Raw genomic sequence first — 24,731 nt, 5'->3', positions numbered from 1 at the left:
CATGAATTAGCAGTCACACTGTTGCATTTTCTTAGCTGCGGGCACAAGCCCTACTGCAGGACTTAGCCACACAATCTTGGCTGACACTTTAGTGCAATATGGTCGATAGGGTTAGGTTAGGCTTAGGGTTGCTGCACTGCCAGAGCTACTGTCTTCCAGCTGAGACTTGTAACTGAAAATGATCCCAATTCACTACTTAAGGGTGTGGGGTTTGGACAAAGTTTCAGTGAATAGGTGGATTTTTAGGTGGAGCTTTTGCTAACCATGATGTTCTTCAATTATTTTCAATGCTGCCCTCACCTTGCTGCCGTTTTTTCTCCATCCTCCCACTGAGGATTCAGGAGAGGAGACCAAACAGAAACAGACTTTCAAAAAGTGGATTGTAAAAACCCCAGCAATTCTCCACCATCAGGATTCTCACCTCCACATCATTAACGCTCTGGCTTCAGGTTGGATCTGGGCTTTGGTTGGCAACACAAGTCCAAGAAATCAAAGCAGAGAGACAGAGAATGAGGAACAGGAACAGCTGATGGATTGGAAGAAGCCCTGAACTTGCAAGAATGGAGTGGGAAGGTCTGTAACATCCAGAAGGATTAGGGGGAAAAAAATTCAAGAAGCAGGATGGCAGTCAACAAGGAGATACTGAATAGCAAATTGCATTTTTCTTTCATACTTTTAAGCTTATTTCATTTTTGAAAATATTTTATTTACCGATACAGGAACTTAGCAATGTCAAGTATTAAAACTTAAAAGGCATAGGGCTAGCGATTTTTGATAAGCAAAGTCCTACAGAACCCAACTTCTATTTCACCTTTGGCTCTTAGAGGGCTTTCAGCAACTTTTAAGTGAGGGCTTCCTGTTCCCAGACTTATTTACAATGTCACTGCATTCAGTCACTAAAAAACTCCATTGAAACATTCAAAATCTCTTTCCTACATCCAAGTAATAGATCAGAGCAGTGACATCCTCCTGAGAAGTCAGAAATGTTAGATTTATTTAAACTTTGGGAAAGAAAAGGCTTTAAGATTTGTCACATCTGATTGACTGAGAAGCAGAATGACTAATTTTGTTAATAATCTGCCTTAAGGCACAATTATTCCCAAGGACATGCCTCATTTAGCTGCTGTATTGCTATTGATCTAACCTACTCAGAAAAATTTGAACTACTTTTGAGTATTCAACAAATACTTTATTACATATCATCTCTGCAGTAACAGTTTACAGAAGGCATTTGCACAAAACAGTTGGGCTCAAACAGAGGCAAATACAGACAGTGCTCATTTACAGTATATTCAGAAGATATATAATGGTTTATCTTAATCAAGCTATATTGATGCTTTGGTGGCTATCAGCATTGCCCGCAGCTTATCCTTACAGTCAGTAAGTGAGATTTCACCAGTGCAAAAGCTCTTTCACCATGGTCACTGAAGTTTAGACACAAATTTTAAGTTCCTCAAATTATGAAAATAAGACAATTTTACAAATTTATTTTAGTACCCATGAAGAGCCCAAAAGAGCCAATGAATTAATTCAGGTCAGCCTCTCCAGTTCACCACATGGCAGGAATCCAATGTGCACGATAAGACAGACAAGTTCACAGTCACCCCTTTAAAGAGACCAGCCTGTAGTATGTTTCAAGCTGAATTTGTTTTCATTTCAGTTGACCAGAAGCTTTGTGATTTCGTGGCTCCAGCCCACCAATCACACAGCAGAGTTACCTCAGAAATGAACAAACGTGTATTTCAATGACAAGTACCTCTGGATCGTTCACAAGATAGCAACGCTCTATTTAGTGATTTGGAATGTATGAACACAGTTCAGCTAAAGCAGGTTAATCTCAAGCATAGTATGTTCACAGGTTGAAATTGTACTCAGTGATGTTTCTGTCAGATGTGGTACAGCAACATGTGTACACTCTGCCCACCCTTCTACTTACGTTGGTGGCAGGGGGAAAAAAAATGGGTGAACATCAGGGTTCAAAGAGCAGCAAACAGAATTAAAACCCCTTTAATTATGAACAGCGTTGAGAGACAATGCCCCAAAAAACATGACAAAATGAAGAAAGTGAAACCTTCTGCATGATTAAAAAGTGGTTGGAAAAGGTTTTCCTTTTCCTGTGGTCAGGGGAGGATGGTAAAGAGACAAAATGGAACCACGCAGATCTGTGTGCTATGTCAATGGTATGCCGTGTGAAAACTGAAGTGACTTTACTGTTTTATATACAAAGTATTTGCCTCAACCAAAATTGAGCTAAATGGACGAAAGGAGACCCAGTTCAAGGAAGCTTGGAATACATAAGTGTTAATGGACAAACTCTCCCATCAGAAACTATTTAATCTAAAATACAATGAACTCCATACACACTGGGTCGACTCATCAATTGAACTGATGAGCCAAATGAGCAAATTATTTGTACCTATATTGTGCCGCGATATTCCAGGAAATTCCTCCAGCCAGTGTTTAAGATACAATGGCACGTTTGTTAAAGTGAGTGATGTCGCGGTGTTGAGAGGCAAAGGGGTGGTGCAGTGCTGGCCACATCACTAACCTTAAACACTTCAACATCAATCCCACAGATTCAACAGCAACCTGGCTTTAATTACCTCAAAGCCAGTAAATGGGAAAGGACTTTTGTTTTTCCAAAATATGCAGCTGGCAAGAGTGGAAAAAAATGTAAAACCTTCTAAAAGTAGTCAGTGTTCTGAGAAATGGTTTCCTTTTCCAAAGAAGGCTCCTAGTTTAAGGGATTTAACCTTCCAGCTCTTTTAACAGGTATTCAGCTCTCGGGGTCCTAGAGAGATTCCACTCACCTGTCTGAACTGGAGGACCACCCAGTGCAAACCACTCACAAATGGGGACAACATCTTTAACAAGATTTGCCTGAAGCACTTCCTCTTCAATCTGAAAAAGGGTCAGGTTCCTCTCTCATGTCTTCTTTCCACCAGATTTTTCCAGTCCAGTTCAGTTTACCCGGTTCAGTGCAAGTGAAGCTAAGTTCTAGATGAATCTCTGGGATCAACAGATCAAAGTTAGCAATAAACATGTCAGTGCTTTTTTTAACACTTTATGTTATTTCGACCCTCTGCAGAAAACAGCCGTCAAAAAGGTGACAGTTTTCCCCGGCAGTTGATGAAATAATAAAGTGAAATCCATGATATTCTCATATCAAAGGTACAAACATAAATTGCAAACCTTTTGATAATTCTCTTTGATAAAGCCTAACATGTTAGAAAACATCCAGGTCGAGCAGCTTCTACAGAGAGAGAGAAACACAACTGACATTAAAGTCTTGCATCAGAACTGTCCTGAAATGTTAATTTTTATTCTCTCCACAGAAGATGCCAGATTTGTTGAGTGTTTTCTGGCTTTTCCTGGTCTTTCCAGAAATTTGTCAGATTTCCAGCATCTGTGGCATTTTGTTTCTCGTTTACAGTTTGGGAAAATATTTGGTCTTCTTCATCCAATTGGAGTCCAGTCTCAGTACATTCATGGTTCTACGGTAACGCTACTGTTTGTGACTCGTACTCCATACCATCCTGCCCAGAACTGTGTGTCCTGCCCTTTATGTGAAAACCAGACAAACCGAACACCACGACCATAGGCTTCAAAAACATGGGTCAACTGTAATGCAAGAAGTATCACCTGTTAGAATAGCACATGAATGAATGATTTGCATGTATATCCTTGTTTTTACAGGGTGCAGATAGGAACTTAAATAGAAAGCTAAAGCACTAAAGAGCAACACAGTCGCAGGTCCAACTCCCAGTCGGTGCTAAATGATTCGATTTCCACCAGGGCAGCAATGGTGGTGATACAACTGGTACCATCACCTTGTACCCAAGTATTATGGACCAGGCCAAACTCCCTCTAAACCATCCCTTTTTTTTATTTGAAGGCAAGTGTAAGGTGCTACATTCCATATGCAATTTGATTGATCTGATTACTTGGCTTGAAGCAAAACAGACTTTATTCTAATCATGTTATTAAAATACAAACAAAACACAGAAGAACAGGTCTGACTTTGTTGGAAATCTTAACAGAATAATTGCTTATTTAACTACTAAGCAGTGACTGTTCCAATACAGTAACATTCCATAAACACATCCTTGGTAAGCGTAAATTCAGTAAATTAGATTGTCTCATATGTACTTCCCGCATGAGAGGGAATCCCAAATTTTAGCTGTAACAGACGGAGGAATAATAGCTTTCACATGCAGCTTCAAGACCTCAGCAACTGCTGAAAGCTGAACTGAAACCTGGTTCTGTCGGAGCCTGACTCCACCCATTCATGGATGAAGGGTCTAGGCCCAAAACGTCAGCTTTTGTGCTCCTAAGATGCTGCTTGGCCTGCTGTGTTCATCCAGCTTCACACTTTGTTATCTCGGATTCTCCAGCATCTGCAGTTCCCATTATCTCTCTACCCATTCATGCTGCTTCTTTTGTTCCAACTTTATATAAATAAAAACCAAAGGCCTCGCAAGCTGTTTACTTCATTGACTTGGAGCAGACTGCTTGGTACCTCTGTCTCAACCTTTCTTCATAAAAGGAAACAGGATGAAATGCACTTGTTAAAACCATAATATCATCACATGGAGTGTGGAGCTGGAGGAACACCGCAGGCCAGGCAGCAGAGGAGCAGAAAAGATGAAGTTTTGGGTCAGGACCCATCAACTTTCCTGCTCCTCTGATGCTGCCTGGCCCGCTGTATTCCTCCAGTCAGTTATCTCTGACTCCAGCATCTGCAGTTCTTACTATCTCTTGAGAATCATCACGTACATTTGGATGCCCATCTCCTGAAAGCACATGTAGACCATGGATAAGGAAAGGAACGAAGGGTTTAGACCCAAAGCGTCAGCTTTCCTGCTCCTCTGATGCTGCTTGGCCTGCTGTGTACTTCCAGTTCTACACCTTGTTATCTCATTCTCCAGCATCTGCAGTTCCTACTATCTCTCTGGAACAACTTAAACACCTTTGCAGTCAACTAGCTGGCCTATGTTGAGAATAGAGACTCACAGTAAGGGGAAATCTGAGGGAAGGTGGAGAAGGGAAATAGGGAAGAGCAGTGTGGAGTGAGACAAGGGAGCAATGGTATTGAGGACAAACAGGGGAAATAGGAGATTGAAAGGCAGTAGCTTTCTTTGGCACCATCACTGTTTGACACAGTAATCAAAGGTCAACTAGTTAAAGAAGCTGTAAAGGTGAGGGAGCTCTAGACAAAGAAAATGGAGTCAAACAAAAATAAGTACCTGGTTCCATTCTGCATCACTCCACTGTGGGATTTTGATCTCCTTTGATTTGTACCTCTTGAGGACGGTCTTAGTTTTAGAGAGCAGCTTCACCTCCAGACTATACACACAGCCACAGTCCTGTCTTGCTGCATACCTGCAGGATGGTATTCCAATACTAGCTCAGGACAATAATTGACACAGCAGATCAGACATAATCTTGTCCAGAACCACTAAGTTTACATTAACTTTTCAACAGTAAGAAACCATTCAACACACATATATGCTGGTGATGGCTCATCTCTAACACTTGCTGTCCATCCTTTGTTCCCTCATTATTAATATATATGAATGATTTATACACTTTTCCAATTTAGTGTTTAGTCTGTACATTTTGCTCTATACAGTCTTTAATGCTGGAATAAGTTCATTTCACTGATAGCCAATCAAGTATTATGGTATGGCAGGTACAATACTTACCAATCACTCACTACAATCTTAGGCTGAAACTCATCGAGCAGATTTTCCCATAGTCCATTTGCCACTAGATCAATAAGCTGGGATTTCTGGCATAAGCTGTCAGTGAGTGACACAGAGAGACTTTGTTCAGAACAAGGAAAAAAGAACTTACATTTATAAAGTATTGTTCATGATGCCAGGATATTAGCCAATGTAGTCACGTTGTAATGCAGAAAAATGATAGATAATGTGATAATGATCAGATCAACGAGTTTATAGTCATATTGATTGGCAAACAAATATTTGTCATGGGGTCAGGGAAAATGCCACTGGATCTTCTTCAAAATAATGGCTTCAGGACATAAGACAATGTGTTGTGGTAAATAGTTGTTTTTCAGATCGAAAGGCAGTAGATGCTAGCATTTTCCAGACTTCGATGTTAGGACCTCGGCAGGAACTTTTTGGGATAGATACAACTTGGGAGATTGGAAAATGAGAAACAGTTGAAAATGTGTCAATGATTCTAAATTCTGAGGGGTCACAGACAAGTGAAGATGACACCAATCAACTGCAACAGGTCATAGATGGGCCAGCAGGTCGGGGACAAAAACAAACTGCGAGAAAAGCTCAGGAGGTCTGGCAGTATCCGCAGAGAGAAATCAGAGTTAACGTTTCGGGTCCAGTGATTCCTCCTCAGATTAATTCTGCTTTCTCTCCACAGATGCTGCCAGACCTGCTGAGCTTTTCCAGCAATTTCTGTTTTTGTTTCTGATTTCTATCATCCACAGTTCTTTCAGTTTTTACTCAGCAGATTGGGGCGACAGGTAGCAAAAGGAGTTTCATGTAGAGAAGTGATAGTGCCAGGTGATATAGACTTAAGGCTACTAAATTAAAGGCAGTAGAGGGAAATAAGGACCTTCGAAGGTGGCAGGTTAAATTCAGAGCATAATAAGCAGAGTATATTAGATCTTTGGCTTTATAAACAGAGATGTAGAGCACAAGAGCAGATAAATTATATTTTATAAAGCTCTGGTTATGTCATAACTAAAGTATTGCATCCAGTTCTGATCACCACAGTTCACTAGGGATGAGAAGATCTTTGAGGTACAGAGCAGATTTACACCAGAAAGCTTCCAGGGATGAGGGAATTTGGCAAAAAGATTAGTTTAGAAAGGTTGGTGTTCTTTCCTTTGAAGCAAAGGGTTTTGAGGAAACAATTAATAAAAGATGTACATGGCAGGTAGGGTAGCCAAAGAAAAATTGTTGCCATCGAGCTCCAAGGGGTACATTTTAAGGTTCTGTGCGAGAATGACAAGACAGTATGAGGGGACGAACTTTATTTTGCAATGTCTGTTAATGGTCTGTTCATGCGTTGCTGCCCTTGAGGTGGTGGAAGCAGAAACAATTAACAAATCCTAAAGGAAACAGAATCAACACTTCAGGAAAATAAACCTGCAGCCAGGCTAAAGCAATGGGGTTGATTGGGGCGCTCAATAGACAGCCATCATGGACTGAATGGCATCCTGCTGTGCCATACTAACACCAGAACCATAGGTATTTTACACCCACCTCAGGGGGCAGATTCTGCTTTGACTTAACATCTAGCTGGCAGCATTATTGGTGTGGGGACATTCCCTCAGTTCTGCGTTGCTCAATACTGTGAAGGTCCTCAAATGGGACTTGAACCCTTTGACTTGAAAGAGAGAGTGCTGCAAATCAGCTAGGACTGACCGTGTAGAAAAATGTCAAAGGGCGAGATTATCATCCAATCCACTGGAAGCTACAGTGAGCTACCTCTGCACAGAAGGTGGATGAGCCCTGAATGACCCTTGGCTCCGTGCTGGGTCTGCGGATGGGCCAAAGCCTAATCCAGACGAGCCAGTGACCACCCAGGATTGATGAGCTCGAATAAAAGCTGCAGTTACCCATTATCTGCATTTCCTTTCTTCACAAACTCTACTCGCTTCCTCACAACTGCTTCCGGCTCAAGGGCTAGGCCAATCGATGCCGTTTTCAAACAGGATGAGCGAGCTCAAACCAACCACAAGACCTTTTAGTATGGCAGTAAACAATATCAACAAACTGTTTCACCTGATGAGAACTTCCCTTTTAATTCAATACCAAATGGACAGAGGTCCAAATTGTAGCCTGACAAGGAGTGACCTAGAATGTAAAGAAATGTGGGAAAGGAGAATAAACAGTCAGGAGGCATCACGTCCCAGGTGCTTGAAGGTGGGGTTTGGGAGCAGGTAAGAGACAGTGAGCGAGAACAAGCACAAGGGGGAGAGCGAGAGCGCGTGCGAAGGTGAGAGGCAGGTAGGCAGACACATGGTGACAAAGACAAAGAGGAGAAGAAACAGCAAGGGCAAGAGCAACAGAGAGTCAGGACGGTAAAAGAAATGGTGAGAGAGAGCAAATGACAGAATGAGCATGAACAAGAGCTGGAGAGAAAAAGCAAGAGTGCAAGGGCGTAAAACGGACAGGGCAGAGAGAGAAATTGAGAATAGAACAAAGGATGGGAGAGGGCGAGAATGATAAGCAAGATGAGTGGCTGTACTTTGAAGTACATGCTTTTATTTAATATGTTCATCAGGGATACGGGCAGTGGGTAGGGAACCAATAATTGCCCTTGAGGAAGCGGTGTTGAACTACCTTCATTAACTGCAGTCCACCAGGTGTAGGTACATCTATAATACCATTAGGCATGGAGTTCCAGGCTTTTGACCCGGTGACAGGAAAGCAATGCTGATATATTTCCTAGTCAGGATTGACAGTGACTTGGAAGGGAACTTGGTTCTAAAAGTGTTGCTCTTGTCCTTCCAGATAGTAATGACCATGAGTCTCCAAGGTACTGTCTAAGTAGCCTTGGTGAACTTCTGCAGTGCATCTTATAGATGGTACACACTGCTGCCCATGAGCGTCAGTGAGGGAGGGAGTGGATGCTTGTGGATGTGATGCCAGTCAAGTGGGCTGCTTTGTCCTGGATGGTGTCAAGCTCTTGTTAGAGCTGCACCTATCCAGGCAAGTGGAGAGTACTCCATCACACCTGACAAGGGCCTTTTAGGTGGATAAGCTCTGGGGAGTCAGTAGGTGACTTACTCATTGCCTTTGACCTGCTTTTGTAGTCACGGTAGTTGTATGGCTGGTCCAGTTCTGTTTCTAGTCAATGGTAACCTGCAGGATGTTGACAGGTGGGTTCAGTTCAGAAATGGCAATGCCCATGAATGTCAAGGGGCAATAGTTACAGTCTCTCTTGTTGGAGCTGGTCATTGATAGGACCTTGTGTAGTGCAAATATTACTTGTTACTTGTCACCTCAAATATGGAGATTGGACATGGACATGGACTGGGGAGTCTTGAATGACACTGAAGGTCATTGATGAAGCAGCTGACAGTCAGGCCTAGGGCATTATCCTGAGGAACTCCTGCAGAGATGCCACGGAGCTGAGGTGACTGGCTTTCAACAATTACAATTATCTTCCACTGTGTACAAGAGCGTGTGCATGAGAGAATGAGAGAGGGGAAGCGGGAGCATGGGAGAGAGAAAGAGATAAAGATAAAGGTTCAAAGACTAGATGTGTAAGAATGATGATATACCAGATGGAGGGATTTCGTTTTCACCATTTAGGGGACATTGCAAAAGGGATCTAACCAGCTGTTGCAGCATTACTCAGACAATAGTTAACTGTCATCCTAAGTTGAGAATGGTGAAGGGATAAAAAGATGTTTGATTCAAGCTCCCAAAGGCAACGTGACTAATGGACTAAGTGCTGAAATTGTGCTTCCACATGATGAGGAAAGGTAAAGAGAGGCAGTACCAAGGTGGTTTACGGAATGAACTGTGTCTGATAGTCACTGTGTAATGGAATCCTTACCCGTAAGATGTCACAAAATAATTTTTTATATGTCTATCGGGAAAGGCAGATCCAAGGACACCTGGTAAGGCTTCTATTTTCCATTCATCACCACCACTATGGTCAATTGTCCAATGATTAAAACCTTCTATAGGAAAAGAAAATAAAAGAAGGTAGATTAAATCAGCAAGGACTTTCATTTATGCTCCAGCACACAGCTAAACCACAATAACAGCAGGTTCAGAATTTTACTCTGTGTAGGTTATAATTGAACTGATCTCACACAGAGTGTGCATTTTACACAGCTTCTAAGGAATTTTGCCATACATCAAAACATTGCTAAATGCCCGAACAATCACATTGCTCATCTCAAGGACAGTGGCAGGTGTTACTCTCAAGCAAAATGGCACACACGTCAGTGCAGTGCTTTGAAAACAACTGCTCATGTTGCACATGCAATTGTTAGTGTTATCAGACATTGTGTGTTTGTTGCGTACTCTGCGGTACAGGATCAGGTCCTCTTGACTGTTTCTCAGTACGGTCTCCTGCTTTCGGCAACACGCTGTGCGCTGCTGATTCTGCCTTCACCTCTTTTTAAAGTGGCCAGATTCCCTGCGGTTTTCTTTTCAACATCACAAGTTGCTTCACAATTACAAACGTTATCTCTGCGATAGTAATACTGTGAAGCACATCGGCTAGTTAGTTGCATGAACCCACAAATACTCAACGAACAATGAGTATGTAATGAAGACTACGATCAGGCTATGTTGATGTGTGCAGCAAGTCAGAAAATCACACAAAACCGGCTTACAGTCCGACAGGTTAATTTGAAATCACCTGACAAAAGAGCAGTGCTATGAAAACTTGTGATTTCAAACGAACCTGTTAGACTACAACATGGTGTCATCTGACTTCTGACTTTGTCCACACCAGTCCAATGCCAACATTTCCACATCATAGATGTGTAAATTTCAAAGACCCATTCCTGATGTGGCTAACAACGTGGTCAGGGATTGATAATCAGTGTGATAAGAGAGCTTTCTACTCAACACAGAATCCCCACAATGTGGAAACGGGCCATTTGGCCCATCAAGTACACACCAACCCTCTGAAGAGCATCCCACCCAGACCCACCCCCTACACCATTTCCCTGTAACCCTACTGCATAGTTGTATATGTCAATGCTCTCGTGTATAGATGCAGGTAACCGCTTGGCACATACCAGCAAAGAATCTGCAGTTTCGAACAATGAGCATGATTCATTGGCAGTTATACACTTCCTTCAATGCAGCGTGAGAGTACAGATTTCCTGATGCACCTGTTATGACATGTGTTCCCAATGTGGGTTAAAATGCATGAGGTGTAGTAGAGATGCTAGCTTCATATGTAATGTGTTAGACATTGCAGTGTGACTGCCCATTTCCATTTTACATCTTTTCACAGTAGCTTCTCATCAGGCTTCACAGTCTGTACACATTTGAGAAGGAATTTCTGAGAACAGTTCATACTATGGGTAAACAACACCAACTCTTTCACCTTAAAAATTTAAGAAGCACATGAACGGCTTTAACCAACTGCTGTTACTGCAGACCCTGTAAAGTCAACTCAGATGCCACACATATGCCTTTGTTTTTGTTCAGCAAACTGTGAGATCTGAGTCAAGTGAGCACCACAGAGCATGTTCAGCTTTGTCCCTTCCACAGACAATGACATTAATTAGGTTCAGTCTGATAAGTCTGAAGAAAAGTCATCTGGACTGCAGTAGGTCAAAAACTTAGCTGTTTGGGCATTCTGTGGAAGTGAAACACAACTTTGTAACTAACAAAAATTGTAAGATATCTGCTTTGCGTGGCAGGTATCTGAAGAAAACTCCATCGCATGTTAAGTGTTGTCAAGAGTGTGGAGCCCTGAAATGAACTGGATACTTCAAGGATCCTAGGAAGTGGACATTCACCTGAAACGATTGCTCAATTGACCAACTACTTGTGCAATTTTTGTGGACAACAATGACTTCATTTGATATCCATGGAGGTGAACTGATTCGCTCAACTATCTCATTTTCTTTGAGTAATTTCAATTCACCAAGAATCCTTCAACATCTTGCAAACCTGCAGTCCCCACCACAAAGACAGATACATTTCTCTGCTATAATAAAATGTGAGGCTGGATGAACACAGCAGGCCAAGCAGCATCTCAGGAGCGCAAAAGCTGACGTTTCGGGCCTAGACCCTTCATCAGAGAGGGGGATGGGGAGAGGGAACTGGAATAAATAGGGAGAGAGGGGGAGGCGGACCGAAGATGGAGAGTAAAGAAGATAGGTGGAGAGAGTATAGGTGGGGATAGGTCAGTCCAGGGAAGACGGACAGGTCAAGGAGGTGGGATGAGGTTAGTAGGTAGACGGGGGTGCGGCTTGGGGTGGGAGGAAGGGATGGGTGAGAGGAAGAAGAGGTTAGGGAGGCAGAGACAGGTCGGGCTGGTTTTGGGATGCAGTGGGGGGAGGGGAAGAGCTAGGCTGGTTGTGTGGTGCAGTGGAGGGAGGGGACGAACTGGGCTGGTTTTGGGATGCGGTGGGGGAAGGGGAGATTTTGAAACTGGTGAAGTCCACATTGATACCATATGGCTGCAGGGTTCCCAGGCGGAATATGAGTTGCTGTTCCTGCAACCTTCGGGTGGCATCATTGTGGCAGTGCAGGAGGCCCATGATGGACATGTCATCTAGAGAATGGGAGGGGGAGTGGAAATGGTTTGCGACTGGGAGGTGCAGTTGTTTGTTGCGAACTGAGCGGAGGTGTTCTGCAAAGCGGTCCCCAAGCCTCCGCTTGGTTTCCCCAATGTAGAGGAAGCCGCACCGGGTACAGTGGATGCAGTATACCACATTGGCAGATGTGCAGGTGAACCTCTGCTTAATGTGGAATGTCATCTTGGGGCCTGGGATAGGGGTGAGGGAGGAGGTGTGGGGACAAGTGTAGCATTTCCTGCGGTTGCAGGGGAAGGTGCCGGGTGTGGTGGGGTTGGAGGGCAGTGTGGAGCGAACAAGGGAGTCACGGAGAGAGTGGTCTCCCGGAAAGCAGACAGGGGTGGGGATGGAAAAATGTCTTGGGTGGTGGGGTCGGATTGTAAATGGCGGAAGTGTCGGAGGATGATGCGTTGTATCCGGAGGTTGGTAGGGTGGTGTGTGAGAACGAGGGGGATCCTCTTAGGGCAGTTGTGGCGGGGGCGGGGTGTGAGGGATGTGTTGCGGCAAATACGGGAGACGCGGTCAAGGGCGTTCTCGATCAATGTGGGGGGAAAGTTGCGGTCCTTAAAGAACTTGGACATCTGGGATGTGCGGGAGCGGAATGTCTTATCGTGGGAGCAGATGCGGCGGAGGCGGAGGAATTGGGAATAGGGGATGGAATTTTTGCAGGAGGGTGGGTGGGAGGAGGTGTATTCTAGGTAGCTGTGCGAGTCGGTGGGCTTGAAATGGACATCAGTTACAAGCTGGTTGCCTGAGATGGAGACTGAGAGGTCGAGGAAGGTGAGGGATCTGCTGGAGATGGCCCAGGTGAACTGAAGGTTTGTTCCACAGTCCCTCTTTCGCACCTACACAGGTCCCAAACCCCACCTCTTCCTCCGGTACATTGATGACTGTATCGGCGCCACCTCTTGCTCCCCAGAGGAGCTCGAACAGTTCATCCACTTCACCAACACCTTCCACCCCAACCTTCAGTTCACCTGGGCCATCTCCAGCAGATCCCTCACCTTCCTCGACCTCTCAGTCTCCATCTCAGGCAACCAGCTTGTAACTGATGTCCATTTCAAGCCCACCGACTCGCACAGCTACCTAGAATACACCTCCTCCCACCCACCCTCCTGCAGAAATTCCATCCCCTATTCCCAATTCCTCCGCCTCCGCCCCCACGATAAGACATTCCACTCCCGCACATCCCAGATGTCCAAGTTCTTTAAGGACCGCAACTTTCACCCCACAGTCATCGAGAACGCCCTTGACCGCGTCTCCCGTATTTCCCGCAACACATCCCTCACACCCCGCCCCCGCCACAACCGCCCCAAGAGGATCCCCCTCGTTCTCACACACCACCCTACCAACCTCCGGATACAACGCATCATCCTCCGACACTTCCGCCATTTACAATCCGACCCCACCACCCAAGACATTTTTCCATCCCCACCCCTGTCTGCTTTCCGGGAGACCACTCTCTCCGTGACTCCCTTGTTCGCTCCACACTGCCCTCCAACCCCACCACACCCGGCACCTTCCCCTGCAACCGCAGGAAATGCTACACTTGTCCCCACACCTCCTCCCTCACCCCTATCCCAGGCCCCAAGATGACATTCCACATTAAGCAGAGGTTCACCTGCACATCTGCCAATGTGGTATACTGCATCCACTGTACCCGGTGCGGCTTCCTCTACATTGGGGAAACCAAGCGGAGGCTTGGGGACCGCTTTGCAGAACACCTCCGCTCAGTTCGCAACAAACAACTGCACCTCCCAGTCGCAAACCATTTCCACTCCCCCTCCCATTCTCTAGATGACATGTCCATCATGGGCCTCCTGCACTGCCACAATGATGCCACCCGAAGGTTGCAGGAACAGCAACTCATATTCCGCCTGGGAACCCTGCAGCCATATGGTATCAATGTGGACTTCACCAGTTTCAAAATCTCCCCTTCCCCTACTGCATCCCTAAACCAGCCCAGTTCGTCCCCTCCCCCCACTGCACCACACAACCAGCCCAGCTCTTCCCCCCCACCCACTGCATCCCAAAACCAGTCCAACCTGTCTCTGCCTCCCTAACCGGTTCTTCCTCTCACCCATCCCTTCCTCCCACCCCAAGCCGCACCCCCAGCTACCTACTAACCTCATCCCACCTCCTTGACCTGTCCGTCTTCCCTGGACTGACCTATCCCCTCCCTACCTCCCCACCTATACTCTCTCCACCTATCTTCTTTACTCTCCATCTTCGGTCCGCCTCCCCCTCTCTCCCTATTTATTCCAGTTCCCTCTCCCCATCCCCCTCTCTGATGAAGGGTCTAGGCCCGAAACGTCAGCTTTTGCGCTCCTGAGATGCTACTTGGCCTGCTGTGTTCATCCAGCCTCACATTTTATTATCTTGGAATTCTCCAGCATCTGCAGTTCCCGTTATCTCTGATACATTTATCTGCTACTTTGGTCCATTTCAGCGAGAAGCATAAATTTTGTTGGTGTCTCCGACTCGGCTATTGTTGACAATATAGTTAAAGTCTTCTTACCCATCGCCTTTTGTAGATGAGCTGGTTGGATACGCTGTGTCCACATCCTGGAGATGGTGTTTCTCTGTAACATCTTTGAATCTAACATGGCGGATCTGATTCAAAGGTCTGGCTTTTTCCAAAGGTAGACAGGGAGGTTAAAAATGTCTTCATTGCTCAGTCCTTTGAGTCTAGGAGTTAGGGCATCATGTTGATGTTAAATAGGTCATTGATCAGACCTCTTCTGTAATAGTGTGTCCACTTCTGGTTGTCCAATTATAGGAAAGATATCAAGCTGGAGACATTTACCAGGATGTTTCCGGGCATGGAATGATTGAGTTATAAAGAAAGGTTGGATAGGCTGGGACTTTTTCCACTGGATCATAGGAGGCTGAGAGATAGCCTTATCATGAGGGTATAGATAGCATTAACAGTCATTGCCTTTTCCCTAGGATGGAGGATTTCAAGACTAGGGACATATTTTTAACATAAGAGGAGACTGATTTAAAAGAGACCTAAGGGGTCTTAACAGAGGATAGTTTGCATGTAGAATGCATTTCCAGATGAAGTGGTGGGCGTTGGTACAGTTACAATATTTAAAAGACATTTGGGTAAGTCCACAAATAGGAAAGGTTCGGAAGGATATGGGCCAGGAGCAGGTAGGTGAGACTAATTTAGTTTGGGATCCTATTCGACGTGGACTGGTTGGACCAAAGGGTCAGCTTCCAATCTGCGTGACTCTGATTCCACATGTGGGTATTTCCTATTTTATGGAATTTGAGTGTTTTCAATTTATTGGTCATGAATTAGTTCTTTGGTTAGTGTGCTAAATCTATAAGTGGAAGACTATTCCAGCAATATTACCACATATTGTTCAATGGGTTCACCATATCTCTGGCATCAAATTTCTCTTTGGATCAAAGTATTTCTTGCAGACAATTACTGTCACGTCCAAGCGGGACCTGTCTTGTGTGACTCACTGGAATGTTCACAGGCCTTCTGATTCAAGGCAACCTACAAGAATGACTTTTTTGTGAGTCACTGATGGATCTCTGCTGTTCATTCAGCAAGACTTGAACCCTGAAATCTATCAATTCCATTGCAACAGTGGATCGTCCAGTGAAAGAAAGGTACTGAAGCCATGAACTTAAACTGTTTGCCATGTTTATTGCCGGTAAAGACCTCATCCCACGAAATGAATAAAGAAAAGAATACTGCATTTTGTGTCTCAGAGAGGACAGTCATCGGTCTGTGTGTGGGGAAAATGACCTTTTTATGTTAAGTCAAAATAAGTGCAGCCGTGTGGCTCATTTTTTGGTTTCAGTTTCTGGAACCACCACTGCTACCACACAGTGAGCAGTCAACCAAGAGACAGACACAGTTCCCTGTCAAACAGCTCCAGCCCACTGCTAACATTGTCCAGTCACAGTGTCTGCAGGTGAAGTAAACCAGGAATCAAAAGACCAGACCTGACGAATCAACAGATTATGAGACACAGCAATTAAAAAAAGAATCCAAGTAATAGCATCAAACCTGAATTATATTCACAACAAAGTATTACAAATGTCTGCCTTGCTTCTAAATTCAAAAATATACACAAACATCTGGTATATATCCAGTGATAGCAATGCAAAGACAGAGGGTCATTTCCACCAGTATTTACACAGCAGCACGAGACGGAAGATCAGGGGGACCATGACCACAGTGGTCAAATAAGCCACCTACTCTAATAAAGCTTAAAGGAAAAAAAAATGAGTCTCTTCAGACTCCAAGTTTTAATTTGGTTTCTCTTTCCACAGATGCTGCCAGACCTGCTCAGTTTCTCTAGAATTTGTGTGCTTGTTTTTGATTTCAAGCATCTGCAGTAATTTGCTTTCCTTTAATGAACAAGTCATCTTAAATCCCACTGCGCCATTGTATTTTTCAAGCCACACTTGTGGGGTTTTTTTTCATTTCTTGCTTCTATACAGACACAAATCCAAGTATTGGATTCGTAACTGTTCCCATTCAACAAAGGCCTAGACCCCTTCGTTAATGTTATGGAGACGGATGCAGCAACAATTCAGTCTTGAAAGCAACACTAGCAATAAGAACAAAGTTATAACCTACCTTCTGCACAAGGGTTTTTAAGCAAGTTCTTCTTCAAACTCTGCAGGAAATAAAACACCTTCCAATTCTTTGGACTGACGTCCCCGTTCTTTTTGAAATATCCTTCACGAATACACTTTCCCTTCCATATGTGGATTCCGTCCACTAAGTCCTTCCACATCCTGCAGACCACTCGGCACGTTCTCACCAACTCCCTAGCAGGAACATAGGACAGAATCTCCACCAGGACGTCCTCATGCATGTCTCCAATCGTGGCCATACTTTCAAAGAAAGACAGTTCCCCACGAGTTGCAAAATCGAATGTCTTTTTTGGGCTGTAAACCAAACATCAGAGGTTAGAAATGGATTCATTCATTGAACTCAGAACAGACCCTTCGGCCCATCAAGTTTGTGCTGATCTATCTACACAAATCCCACTTTCCAGCTCTTAGCCCATAACCATGAATGTTATGACATTTCATGTGCTCATCCCAGTACTTTTTAAAAGATTATGAGAGTTCCCCAACTCAACTACCCTCCTCGTACAGATTCCTACCACCCTCTGGGTGTCAAAAACAAACCTTTTCCTCAATTTCCCTCCAAACCTTCTGCTTTACACCTTAAAACTTGGCAAATTCTCTTCCTGGTTTTTTTTTGTTCTTTTCTCTCACCCACTGTTACCTCTGAGCAGCAAGTTCTGGGTTCAAGCCTCTCCTTGGCCACACAGCCCAGCTAACTTTTCCACACAGCACCAAAGGAGTCCTACGGTTCCAGATTTAAAACTTAACAGCTCATCTGCGCTCTCAGGTAGAAGCAGAAGATGATGTTTCACTACTTCAAAGATCAGGAAGTTCACACACACACACACACACACACACACACACACACGCACACACACGTTCACAAGTTCTCTCTCTCTCACACACACACACACATGCAGACGCACGTTCACAAGTTCTCACACACACCCCCCCACCCCCGGACAATATTTAACTCTGAGCTAACATCTAACAATAGACTATTTGCTCATCACTGCTATTCTGGGAGGTTGTCATGGACAGAATCAGCTGCCATTATTTATCATTACAACAGTAATTACAATCTCAAACAGATTGACTGTCTATGAAGGCCTGTGGTGATTGTGACTTTGTTTAGGTCAGAAAAGGTGCTTACTAAATATCACAACTTTCTTTATACAGCACCTGTGATATAGTAGGAAGGTGCTTCAGAGGCCCATTACCAAACGGGCTTTACCGGATGTGGAGACTTCAGGGCAGATGATTCACGATTTAGTCAAATTGGTTAGTTCTGAAGGTCGTCTTAAAGGAAAAGGAAGATAAGAGGCACAATGGGTTAGTGCTTAGTACTGCTGCATAACAGCTCCAGGAATCCAGGTTCGACTCCAGCTTTGGGCAATATCTGTGTGGAGTTTGCGCGTTCTCCTCGTGTCTGCACAGGTTTGCTCCTGTACAGGTTAGGGTGGATCGGCCATGCTACATTGCCCATTGTCTCTAGGGGTGTGCAGGCTAGGTGGGTTCGCCATGGGGAAATGTGGGGTTACAGGGATATGGGGTGTGTCTGGGTGGGCTGCTCTTTGGAGGATCAGTGAGGTCCCAATAGGGCCAAACGGCCAGCCTCCACACTGCAGGGATTCCGCGAGAGGTTTAAAAGAAGGGTATTTCAGAGCTTTTCCTTCATAATACATTTACAGGCTGTGGATATCACACGCTGTGCTGGCACTTATTGCCCATCCTTAGTTGCCAATGGAGGAGGTGGCACCAAGCCGCCATCCTGAACCACTGCGGCCCACATAGATGAAGGCAAAGTGCGAAAGGTACAGCAATAAAAACCAGGCAGGTGCAAGAGGCCAGACTGGAAGAAGCAGATACCTCAGAGGGGTCAGTGCCCTGTGGAGGTCACTGATATGGAGAGGGAGTGAGGCCACGGAGGTGTTTTAAACTCAAGGATGAGAATTTTAAAACTTACGCACGAGGAGACATTCAGTGGTGACACAAGGCTGATCGTTGAACCAGACCTGATATGAGTTAGGATACAGGCAGCAAAGTTTTGAAGGAGTTCAAGTTTGTTCAGGGTGGAAGGTGAGAGAACAGCTGGTAGAGCTCTGGGATGGTCTAGATAGCACCAGCACAGGCTTCAACAGCACATGCTGAGGTGGTAATAAGCTGCTCTACTGACAGCAGGGACATGTCACCCAATGCCCATCTCAGGTTCAGACAGGAAACATGGTGGCTAAAAATCTGGTTCACTCCCGAGACAGGTGCCTGCGACAGGAATGAAGCTGAGTGCTAGGGAATGGAGTTCACTGCAGCGTCTGAGACCGGGACTTTCGGTCTTGCCAACGCTGAGCTGCCGCAAACTCCTGCTCAGCCTGAGGCAGAGCAACGGAAAAGAGACAGTGGAGGCATCAAAACAGGCACTGGAGAAATGGTACTGGGAATAATCAGGGTACCTGCGGAAGCTGCCATCTTTTTAGATATCACTGGAGTGAGGTGTGTCAATGAGAAACGAGGGGCAGGTGGAATGGGAAAGCATAACAACAAAGCAGAGAGAGGTGATTCACTGGCTACAGTTAAGAATGGAGACAGGGATTATTAGGTAAATGGACGATCTTCTGCTTTTTTCTTTCTCCTATCCTGGAGGAATGCTATTTCACTATAATGCCAGAGCTTTAATCTTGTACCCGTTCGACATACTTAAGCCTCAGCTATTGACTAACCATTGAGAAACCATAACCAGCATATCAGACAAGGCTATACCTTTTCTCAATGCACCCTAATCCCTACCATCACAGGTAACAGAGATTGGTGAACAGCAAAGAACCGCCTCTCTGGAGCATTCCTTGGATACAGAGTCAGTACTGAGGCTAAGATAACAAAGTGTGAAGCTGGATGAACACAGCAGGCCAAGCAGCATCTCAGGAGCACAAAAGGCTGACGTTTCGGGCCTAGACCCTTCATCAGAGAGCTCTGATGAAGGGTCTAGGCCCGAAACGTCAGCTTTTGTGCTCCTGAGATGCTGCTTGTCCTGCTGTGTTCATCCAGCTCCACACTTTGTTATCTTGGATTCTCCGGCATCTGCAGTTCCCATTATCTCCCAGTACTGAGGCTAACTGGAATGCCATCACCACTGCCCTGATCTCCTCCGTCTACATCGCTCTATTATTCACTGAACTATCAGACAAACTTCTTTATCCACAGTTACTGGCATCAAAACATATCCACTCAAATTTGGGAAATTCCTGACGGCTGCTGGATTGAGCTACATCTAAAACAGAATCAAAACTCCACATTAGAAATATTTCCAAGGTTGGGCGATTTCCCCTGAACACTGCAGGCTGTAAAATCTTTTGGGACCTATACATATTCTACAAATGGTCAGGCAAACTCCCTGTACCCCAGGATCTGGTTTACCATCTCTCACAGTCCCCAACTCCTCCTCACCCAAGGTTTCTCTCTCCTTCTTACACCTCACCCTTGTACTCCCCAGAATTGTGTCTCTCTCTCTCTCTCTCTCTCTCCCTCCCTCCCTCATGGTCTCCCCAACTACCTTAGGGTCCTCCTCTGCCAAACATGCATCGCAGGGTCGACCCAAACGACACCACAATATCTGTCTCTCATCTCCCTTTCTTGTCTGTTAGCCCTCCTCCACGTAGAACCCCCTCCACCCATGTCCCTGGATCTCTTTTCCCTCCCTGTCCCCACGGTTCCCCTCCTCTAACTCCCATGCCTCCGCCCTCTGCTCCCCCTTCCCCTCCACTGCCCTCTCCCCACCCCCTACCCCTACTGCACCCAACTCCCCCTAGCCCCCCCACCTCCCACACCCCAAAACCCCTACCCCCAATCTCACTGTCCTCACCTCCAACCTCCTTCCCTTACCCTCCTTCCCTGCTCCCACAACCCACACCTGCTCCTCCAAAAGCCTCCCCTCCACATTCATTCCCTGCCCCCCCACACCTGCTCCTGCCACCATATCCCCCACGGCACCCCAAACCCCCTTCCACCCATTCCCCATCCTCTCCCACCCACTTCCCCCACTCTGTCTCCCAACCACCTACCCCCGCTCCTTCTCCCACTCCCTCTCCAGAACTGCTCTCCCTACACCCCCTCCCCCACTCATTCCTACCACCCCACTCCCTCCCCACCACTCCCTCTCCCTCAAAACCCTCTCCCCAGAATTCTATGCCCCCCCGGTCCTTCTCCCCCCACCCCATTCCCCCCAGCCTTCTCCCCTCACCCCTACTCCTTACCCCCCAACACCCTCCATCCCACTCCCAGGAGGAGGGAAGTGTGTGATGTCTCTCTCTCGCAGCTCCCTATGTTCTTACCCTCCCCAATCCCCGCCTCCCAATCCACTCCCTTCCCCCCACCCAATTCCCCACACCCCCACTGTACCCCCCCCCCCCCCCCCGCCCCCGGTCCTGTCTGTGTCGGTGTCGGCTGCTCCTTTCGTGTCCCGGGGCCTGGTTCTATCCGGACCGCTGGGCCCCGACAGAAGGAACGGCACCGGGCCTGGCTCCGGGCGGGGGAAGAGACGGTGGTGGTGGGGTTGTGTGGGGAGAGGGTGTGTGTCCCCCTCTGTCCGTGTCCCCCTGAGCCTGTGGGGCCTCTGTCCCCGCTCCTTACCCCCTCCCCCGCGCTGCCGCTGAGCCCCGGGATCCGGGAGGTTGCTGCTTGAAGCGGGTGGTTCTCTGTCTCTGTCCCGGTGGGGGTGGGAATGTGTGGGGGGTGGGGGTGGGAATGTGTGGGGGGTGGGGGTGGGAATGTGTGGGGGGGGGGTGGTGTGTGTGTGTGCGCTCCTGTCACTCTCCCACCCTCCAACCCCCCTCCCCCACATAAACAATACAACAACAACCCGACTGTGAGCAAAAAACAGTTCACACAAACCCAGCGGAGAGAGTCACATCTTTTAAAACCTCACAGCAAATATCAAAACAACAAACATCTCAATGCTGCAGAACACATTTCACCCAGATATGTTCCGTTTATTATTATTATTATTTATTATCCCACCTGTTACTGGGAAAGGGAGCAGGCTCACCCTCTGCCCACACCCTCCCAATAAAAAGAAATAACAATTTTCTTGTTACAACTTCTACCTGCTGTGTGTTAGTATCAGTTTGTACCACTCATTTCTTGCGCTGCTATCTGTCCTCACAGTCGGCTATTCCGCACCAGCGATGACCTGCTGCAAAATATTTCATTGGCTGTTCATCTTTGCGCTACATAAATGCAGGTCCTCCAACACCGGTCAGTTCCCTCTGCATTCAAAGTTCTTCTCCACCCCGCCCCCGGAATATCCAGTTTTCCAGCCGTAATGCAGCATTGCGACTATTAATTCAGGCCATACGATTACGTTGCATATAATTTGCAGCGTAAGAAGGCCAGTTTCTTTAAGATTATGTTATACAAAGGTCTATTGGAAAGAATTAAATTACTTGTGATGTGCAGCAAAAGCAGCAGGCCTGCTTTCTGTAGGATCACATTACATAAGGAACTTTTACAATCCACTAAAAGTCAGAGGACAAACAGTTTCAGTTCACTGAGTAAGCCTCTGTTTGAGTAATTTGACATTAAGGAAGAAAATCATATCTGTAACGTGCAAAAATTCACTGAGTGCAAATATTTTACAATCTCATCAGCCGACAACTTTCCAACTAACCTGTTCAGAGAGGTTATTATACCCACCTTGAGGAGATAGGACTTGAACACAAGCCTCCTGATCCAGGGTTAGGGTCACTACTGCTGTGGCGTGAGAGGATACTACCTCATCAGCTGAGAATGGAAAAGTGAAGATAAGAGTGATACTTCATTGGGGTTGTGTGTCTGTACTAGATACTGCTGGGAAAAGAGTTTGAGTCTTTCTTCTTGCTGTTAATGACAATGAAATAGTTGCACAGGCCAGTATCTCATTACCAAGGCACCTTTGTTTACAATTCTACAGTAAGCTGGATGCAGGGAGTTGGTGAGGAGATTCTGAATCCCTTCTTTATATCTGTCAGCCAGGGCTCCCTGATTAGCTCAGATTAACAATCCCAATCAGGAATCTCATACTCAAAAAGATCCACCTAATTTCAATCACTACAGCTAAGCTCTTTCCAGATTGTCTTGAATTTATATTTCTTTGATATATCAGCTTTGATTTTTCCCCCTTTTGTGAGTAATAAACATTGATGTGTTCTTTTTAAATTTTAAATTAGGGGCAGCATGGTGGCTCAGTTGTTAGCACTGCAGCCTCACAGCACCAGGGACCCGGGTTCAATTCCAGCCTCAGGCATCTGTCTGTGCGGAGTTTGCACATTCTCCTCGTGTCTGCGTGGGTTTCTCCAGGTGCTCCAGTTTCCTCCCACAGTCCAAAGATGTGCAGGCTAGGTGGATCAGCCATGCTAAATTGCCCATAGTGTTAAGGGTACATGGGTTATAGGGGAATGGGTCTGGGTGGGATGCTCCAAGGGGCAGTGTGGACTTGTTGGGCCAAAAGGCCTGTTTCCACACTGGAGGAAATCTAATCTACATTGGCAGCCTTTTGTGAATATGCTCAGTGACTGACCACCATAGTAATCAAATTACAAAAGTAATACTTATGACCTATTAAGCCACATTTCAGCCTGGTACCTAAGATGTCCAGTATTAACACCTGCCAGCATCATAAAACAAGTCAGAGAGGCCAGGCAGCAAGTCATTAATGAACAAAGATTTATAACCATAAACATTAACTACAAGTGTAATGAGAGGTGCATGGATAAATGGATTACCTAGCAAATAATGACCGTGCAGTTACCAAATGCATCACGATTCACTTGTGTGCTAGTTCTACATCACCACTACTATTGTGCAATTTATTCAATATACAGACCTGAGTGAGTCAAAATTTTCTCCAGATTAAAGTCACTGTCATCTCCACAAAATCCTTCCCTCACAATCAAATCTGGCAACTGCCTCATCTGTGTCAGACTGTTCGCAGCCACAGACTATTGACCCAAGGGTCTGACTCGATAATGCTTTCCATTATCACAATTCTTGCTTTCATGGTTGGGATATCACCCAGCTTCGTCATGTCTCAGCCGATCTGTGGCTGAAACCCGTGTGCATGTCTCTGGTACTTTTAAATTTGACCATTCCTGTATTCATTTATAAAAAATACTATACTTAAAGGGAGAGGCAGGGTAGCTTTGGGTAAACTGTTTCATACGGCTGAGCAAGCTAGAACCAGCAGGCACAATTTAAAAATAAGCCTGATATCACTTAGGTCCAAGATGCGGAGATTTCTTTTAACTCAGCGGATTGTGAATCAATGGAATTCTCTAGTACTGAAGGCTGTGGAGGCTCAGACTTCAACGATGTTTATGGAAGGTACTGATAGATTTCTGATTCCCGGTGGCGTGTGGGGTTACGAGAATGGGCTGATTAAAATGCATTGAAGTGTTGGATTAGCCGTGATCATATTGAATGGCAGGGCAGGCTGGATCAGTTGAATGGCATACTCCTTTTCCGAAATTCAGATTTGACCATTTCTGTGTTCTCCTCGTGTTTTCAAAACTCTGCTTCCAAACTCTTCATTCGCACCTAAATCCTGTTCACCATGGGCTCAATGGCTTACCATTGGTTCCCAGTCCCTGAATGCTCCATTTTAAAATATCCATCCTCACCCAAAATTCTTGGCCTTCTCACTCTCTATCCATAAATTCCTCCAACCCTAGGTACGTTCAAGAACTCTGTGCTCTTATAACTTCAGCCCCTTGTCCATTCCCATCTTCCTGTTACCATTGATAGCCCTTCCTAAAACTCTGAACGGATTTTAAATAACTGTCCCAATTAATCCTTCTTTGATTTGATGCCTCTTTTAAAAACCTGA

At 45.6% G+C, this 24,731-nt stretch overlaps 1 protein-coding gene across 9 annotated transcripts; it reads right to left on the bottom strand.

Annotated features, from left to right (window-relative positions):
• Positions 1-1,167: 1,167 nt before the first annotated feature.
• LOC125466745 (F-box only protein 6-like) lies at positions 1,168-23,752 on the bottom strand. 9 transcript variants are annotated; one of them, XM_048561701.2, is made up of 7 exons: positions 21,976-22,289; positions 18,062-18,178; positions 16,881-17,194; positions 9,559-9,685; positions 5,706-5,801; positions 5,247-5,382; positions 1,168-3,621 (listed from the first exon to the last, which is right to left on the bottom strand). In XM_048561701.2, exons 3-7 carry the CDS (start codon positions 17,137-17,139, stop codon positions 3,487-3,489), a joined length of 753 nt encoding a protein of 250 aa, XP_048417658.1. In that variant the 5' UTR covers positions 17,140-17,194; positions 18,062-18,178; positions 21,976-22,289; the 3' UTR covers positions 1,168-3,486. The 9 variants fall into 9 exon arrangements, with proteins under 9 accessions (XP_048417658.1, XP_048417662.1, XP_059511539.1 ...); XM_048561705.2 differs by lacking the exons at positions 18,062-18,178; positions 21,976-22,289 and adding an exon at positions 23,733-23,752; XM_059655556.1 differs by lacking the exons at positions 18,062-18,178; positions 21,976-22,289 and adding an exon at positions 22,565-22,651.
• Between the last annotated feature and the right edge of the window lie 979 nt (positions 23,753-24,731).

Source organism: Stegostoma tigrinum, chromosome 28, assembly GCF_030684315.1.
Source record: "Stegostoma tigrinum isolate sSteTig4 chromosome 28, sSteTig4.hap1, whole genome shotgun sequence".
Taxonomy (NCBI): domain Eukaryota; kingdom Metazoa; phylum Chordata; class Chondrichthyes; order Orectolobiformes; family Stegostomatidae; genus Stegostoma; species Stegostoma tigrinum.
This window is presented reverse-complemented; position numbering and strand designations above follow the sequence as displayed.

Bases quoted from the DNA above. Each gene is read 5' to 3' on its own strand.
- LOC125466745 (XM_048561696.2), bottom strand. From the start codon at position 20,497: ATGAGAGACAGATATTGTGGTGTCGTTTGGGTCGACCCTGCGATGCAT. The intron at 17,195-20,426 runs GTAGTTGGGGAG...TTTGGTTTACAG, and splicing joins TGGCAGAGGAGGACCCTAAG to CCCAAAAAAGACATTCGATT. The intron at 5,802-9,558 runs GTAAGGATTCCA...ACTCACTGACAG, and splicing joins TATTTTGTGACATCTTACGG to CTTATGCCAGAAATCCCAGC.